Below are 6,142 nucleotides of genomic sequence, written 5' to 3' on the forward strand. Positions count from 1 at the left end.
AACCGAAATAAGTTTTTGGGGGTGAGCGACTATCATTTTTATCCTATAACTTTAAAACCTTTTCCTTTCCTTTCTTCTAATCTCCTGTTTCGTAGTTCTCTTATTAGTTGTAATTCTTTCAACTTGTCAGATTGTTTCACTGCGTCACTTATACTCTTTCCCGCTTGCACGACAGATCCTATAGCTTTCGATTCGGATGAATTAAATGAATTAATTTAACAAAGAAATTGTGGTCTGTTTTTTTCCAAAACAAGAGTTATCTCCCTTCTAGAAATTTTTAGATTAAAACTAAAAATAACATTATTTAAAACGAACCGGAAGTTAATCATTCAAGGAAATAATTTTGAAGGGGCAAGGAGTGTTTAATATGGTCTGTTATTGTTCATTAATTATCTAATGAGGGGTTAAAGGATTATGATTAAATTTTTTGATAGTTAAAGATGTTGGACAGAGGATGTGTCTTTTTAAATTGTGTTTTTGCTATGAATTACAAGTGTTTTGTGTTATGACCTATATAGTAAACACTCGATTACTTTTCGCTCTGAGAATTGACATAGAAGGGGAGTTGGCTATATGAAAGGTATTGATAAAAAACAACAGTTTATCCTTCTGTTTTTTCTACAGAAGTTTCGATTACTTTTCGTTCTCTGTAGAATTGGGCAAGAAAAAAGGAAATAAAGTTCAATACCTAATTTGACCAGGGAGGAAAATACGGTATTGTTGACTTGACAGGTTTTAACATGCACACTCAGTCGATCATCCAAGAAACAATCAATTTTAAAAAATATTTCCAAACTTTGATATTTTGAACTGTTAAAATTCTTTTTCAGTTTTCCAATGATTTCTTCTAGGGGAAAGAATGATTAATAGAATAATTAATAGAGCTCCACTCCTTTTTTCAACAAAATAATTTCTAAAAGTTAGTAATCATTGATTTGGTTGGTGCGATACAATATTTTTTAATTTAAAAAAAAAAAAAAGTCCCTTCGTACCATTAAAATTTTCCAGCATGGATGATTTTGAATGTATTCAGATAAAATAACAATTAATAGTATTTATTTATGGTGTAAAGGCTTCAAAACATTTTGGTATGGCACAACTAGCTGTTTTAAATTTGTCATGGTGCGTATTGACATACCACAAAAAATTTGTAATCTTCCACAAAATTTCTTTTGCACAGATTAACTGGTCTTTTGACCAGCCATCATCAATTGTTTTGCACCAATCTAGCACATCACAAAATAGTTTTTGAGGTCCAGTTAAGGTTTTGTCAAAGACTGGTGGTGTAGGTTTTTCAGGAAACATTAATGTCTTTCTTGATGCCATCATAAAATCGAACACATTTTTATCACTTTTGGAAGTATTACAAACAGGTTCTTCAGACGAAGAATGAGAAGGCAAGCTAATTAAATAGTCCACAAACTTGGATTTCAGTTCATCACACAGAGAAATTTTCAACGAAAGTGTAACCAAGACACCGCCTGATTTTTCCATATTGTCTTTGATGTACACTTTTTCTGGGATCTGTGATATGCACGATTGAATTCCTGCAGATGCCAGATCATAAACATCTTTAAAAGTGTTTTCAGGCTCAACATCAAACGCCATGTATGGCAAAATAAGTTTCTGGTGTGACCTAATTTTGATTACTAAAATCATTTTGGTAAAAAAGACAAATACAAATATTAATTCTAGCACTGCATCGGCCATGCCTATTTCTCAACTTCCGGAATTTCGATGCGTTCGGCGAGAAAATTGGTATATATGAGGATATATAATCGGTATAACATAAAGCTCATATACTATTTATTTCATACAAATGATGTATGGCTACCCCAAACTCCTGATTGCAATCAAATGGTTTACAGTGTGTTTTCTCTAGACAGAATTAGAGAGAGATGGAACAAAATATCACTTGAACAAACCGTACAGTAATATCTTGTCATGGAAAAAGGAATGCATTTTTCTAAAAATGGTGGCTATATTGAGCATTGTATTGTATTATCAATTATATAATATATATATTAGATCAAGGAATTTTAAAAAAGCTGGGATGTCAAAGTTGTTCAACCTATGAAGCTGTAATTTAGTGAAAAGATGTTTATTACCCTTAAAAAATTGTGTCAAAATATTATGATCATAGCTTTCATACTTTATGAAAAATCCTGAATTGAAAAGTGTTATCATTTTTCTGGGTCTCTTAAAAAGTTTCACTGGTCAACATTAAAATACAATGTTATAGGTCAAATATACCCAAAAAGACACCAGCAAAAATCAAGAACTCGGTAAAGTACTTATACAATAGTTATGCTAGTTTTTAATCCCTGTGCTTTTAAGCCTACGATTAGCCAACAAAAAATTAAAACTCTGAGGTATGTGGTAAATATATATTTTCAATCCAGAAATGTCACCTCAAAAAAAAAAAAGAGAGCTTGCCAGGTAACATACACCTACTGGTAGCTTTGATTTTAAATAAAAATATTTGGAAGTACAGTAACAGAATGAAATATTCAAACTTTAGTCATACACTTTTGAACTATTTATTGAATAATAATACCATAGTTTGTCAAAATCCGGAAAGAATTGAGCCTTTAAGTGTTTATGAGCAAAAAATTGAATACAGTTTCAAGATTGAGGTCAATAAACTCATATACTCTCATTTTTTTTATACGCCCACATGGAAATGTGGACGTATATTGCCGTTGCCCCTGTCCGTTGCTTCATCAACATTTCTTGTGAACACAATAGAGAATTTAAATGAAATTTGGTGTGATTATTTATATTGATGAGATCTTGGTCAAGTTCAAATTTGACGATCTTTCGATGAGCGGTTTTTGAGTTATTGCCCTTTACTTAGGAAAAACGTGCCAAAATTTGTTTGTGAACACAATAGCGACTACAGTTTTTAACTGATTTTAATGAAATTTGGTGTTATCATTTATATTGATCAGATCTTGGTCAAGTACAAATTTGACGATCTTTCGATGAACGGTTTTTGAGTTATTGCCCTTGACTTAGGAAAACGCGTCAAAATTTGTTTGTGATCATGTATATTGATGCGATAATGGATAATGGATGATTACAAACACTCATACCAAGTTTCGTCAAAATCTGTAAAGAATTGAGCCTTCTAGAGTGTTTACAAGCAATTGTGGACGGACATGGGTGACTCCAATATACGCTTGTATGTTTTCAAATCTACCATTAGTGAATAAGAAATTAGAACTCTCAAATCAAATTTCTCTATTGTTACTTACAAAACAGTACTGTTCTTGGGTTCATAACAGAGGTTCATAAAAACGATATGAATTCTTAGCAAAGGTTAATAACTATGTAAATTATTACAAGTAGGTTATGTATTCATGTGTCAAGTTAACAAAACAACATGGCATCTTCTGATGTTGAATACTCAGTTAAAATTGAATGTAATGAGCATGAAATTGTTCCAAGTAACATACCTTTGATTAAAAGTTTCATTTTAGTTATCACATGAACGTTTTTATCAAGATCTCATTTGTTACGCGCAAGGACATAAAAGAAAAAGAAGACACCTTTTACTAGTCTTCGTCGTCATCAAGACACATGATCAAGACATCATGTGTTTCAAAGAACATAACTTTGATTAAAAGTTTCGATTTAGTTATCACATAAACGTTTATCTAGATCTCATTTGTTACACAAAAGGTGGACCTGAAAACGAAGGCCCTATATTGATAGTTGTGTGAGAAATAGAATCTTTCACTCATGAGAACTCATGAGTATTACATAAAAACTCATTTAAGAACCTCTATGCTTTTTTGTTTTAATTTCATGACATCTTTTTTCTTCTTTCTTCCTAAATTGGGCACAACGTTAAACGTTTTAAATAGTAGGTTGTATAAAGCCTGTCTTTCTGACCTCGATTGTTACAGCCATAGGGGCGTAGGCCACACACTGCGGCAAAATGTACACGATATGGTGGCTGATATTGGTTGTGCACAAATCTTATTTTCATAATTTGAAGGGTGTTTTTGGTGTTTTAGAAGTTTTTATAATTTTTTATTGGTTGCAATTGTTAAATAAGAGATTTTACTTTGCAAAATCAATGTTTTTTATGGAATTAAAACATTTTGATAAAGCCTGATATTTGAATTTCTTCTGTTTTAGGTGGAAAGTTTAACGGCAGCAAGACAGAGTTCTATGTCTGGTACAGAACCATCAGATGCTATAAGAGTTGTTAATGCATTATTAACACAGATTGATCAAATAAAACGGTCAGTAATTGTTTTGAAAGTTTCAAAATGAATGTTATTTTAAATGAGAACCTGATGCAAATGGTCTGTGTGTATACATATTGTGTACAGGTCAGGAAAATCCTAGACAATCTAAAGACCAAGGGTGCTGTTAACAACATCGGGAATGTTTTTATATACGCCCACATGGAAATGTGTTCAATAGAATAGATGACACACAAACCAGTTTTTTACTGGTCCATTTTTAGTTGATCCAAATAATGTGAATACTCTATCGCACAACACATGGGTAAAAAAAATAATTTACTATAGAAAAAGATAGCTTGCGTTGCGTTGGCAGCTGTCAGAAATAATAAAACAGTCTTTAGTAACTAAAGTACGAATTTTCTCATATTGAAGAAATTATTTATGCTGAATAATTTCACAAAACTTTTTGAAATCAATATCAATAACCCAAATACAACAAACAATTCAATCACACAGCTCTAATCAAGGGCAAAAAACAACTTTTGATGCGTATTTACAAAGTCAAGGGCAAGAACTAAAAAAATGTTCATCAAAAATATCTCTTGTAAGAACTTGTCCGAGATCTTATCAATTCCACTGATCACACCAAGTTTCATCAGAATCGGTTGAAAACTGTAACGCGTTTTTCGTAAGTTAATGGCAATAACTCAAAAACATTTCATCGAAAATGCGTCAAGTTAGAACTTGTCCGAGATCTTAACAATTTCAATGATCACACCAAGTTTCATCAGAAAACTGTAGCTTCTATTGTGCTTACGAACTATTTTTAACAAATTTTGACGCGTTTTAACAAAGTCAAGGGCAATAACTCAAAAACCATTCATCAAAAATGCATCAAGTTAGAACATGTCCGAGATCTTATCAATTCCAATGATCACACTGTAGCTTCAATCCTACTCATGAACTATTTTTAACAAATATTGACGCGTTTTTACAAAGTCTAGGGCAATAACTCGAAAACCGTTCATCGAAAATGCGTCAAGTTAGGACTTGTCCGAGATCTTATCAATTCCAATGATCACATCAAGTTTCATCAGAATCGGTTGAAAACTGTAGCTTCAATCCTACTCACGAACTATTTTTAACAAATATTGACGCGTTTTTACAAAGTCTAGGGCAATAACTCGAAAACCGTTCATCGAAAATGTGTCAAATTAGAACTTGTCCGAGATCTCATCAATTCCAATGATCACACCAAGTTTCATCAGAATCGGTTGAAAACTGTAACGTCAATCCTGCTCACAAACTATTTTTTTAACAAATTTCAACACGTTTTAACAAAGTCAAGGGCAATAACTCAAAAACTGTTCATCAGAAATGCGTCAAGTTAGAACTTGTCCGAGATCTTATCAATTCCACTGATCACACCAAGTTTCATCAGAATTGGTTGAAAACTGTAGCTTCAATCCTGCTCACGAACTATTTTTAACAAATTTCAACACGTTATAAAAAAGTCAAGGGCAATAACCCAAAAACTGTTCATCGAAAATGTGTCAAGTTATAACTTGTCCGAGATCTTATCAATTCCAATGATCACACCAAGTTTCATCAGAATCGGATGAAAACTGTAGCTTCAATCCTACTCACGAACTATTTTTAACAAATTTTGACGTGTTTTTACAAAGTCAAGGGCAAAAACTCAAAAACCGTTCATCGAAAATGTGTCAAGTTAGAACTTGTCCGAGATCTTATCAATTCCAATGATTATACCAAGTTTCATCAGAATCGGTTGAAAACTGTAGCTTCAATCCTGCTCACAAACTATTTTTAACAAATTTCGACACGTTTTTACAAAGTCAAGGGCAATAACTCAAAAACCGTTCATCGAANATGCGTCAAGTTAGAACTTGTCCGAGATCTTATCAATTGCAATGATCACACTC

General features: G+C 32.4%; 1 protein-coding gene across 1 annotated transcript; it reads right to left on the bottom strand.

Annotated features, from left to right (window-relative positions):
* Positions 1–1,059: 1,059 nt before the first annotated feature.
* On the bottom strand, positions 1,060–1,608 carry LOTGIDRAFT_163775 (hypothetical protein; the record flags this gene model as incomplete). Its single annotated transcript, XM_009060289.1, has 1 exon — positions 1,060–1,608. One exon carries the CDS (start codon positions 1,606–1,608, stop codon positions 1,060–1,062), a length of 549 nt encoding a protein of 182 aa, XP_009058537.1.
* Positions 1,609–6,142: the final 4,534 nt, after the last annotated feature.

Source organism: Lottia gigantea, assembly GCF_000327385.1.
Source record: "Lottia gigantea unplaced genomic scaffold LOTGIsca_41, whole genome shotgun sequence".
Lineage (NCBI taxonomy): Eukaryota > Metazoa > Mollusca > Gastropoda > Lottiidae > Lottia > Lottia gigantea.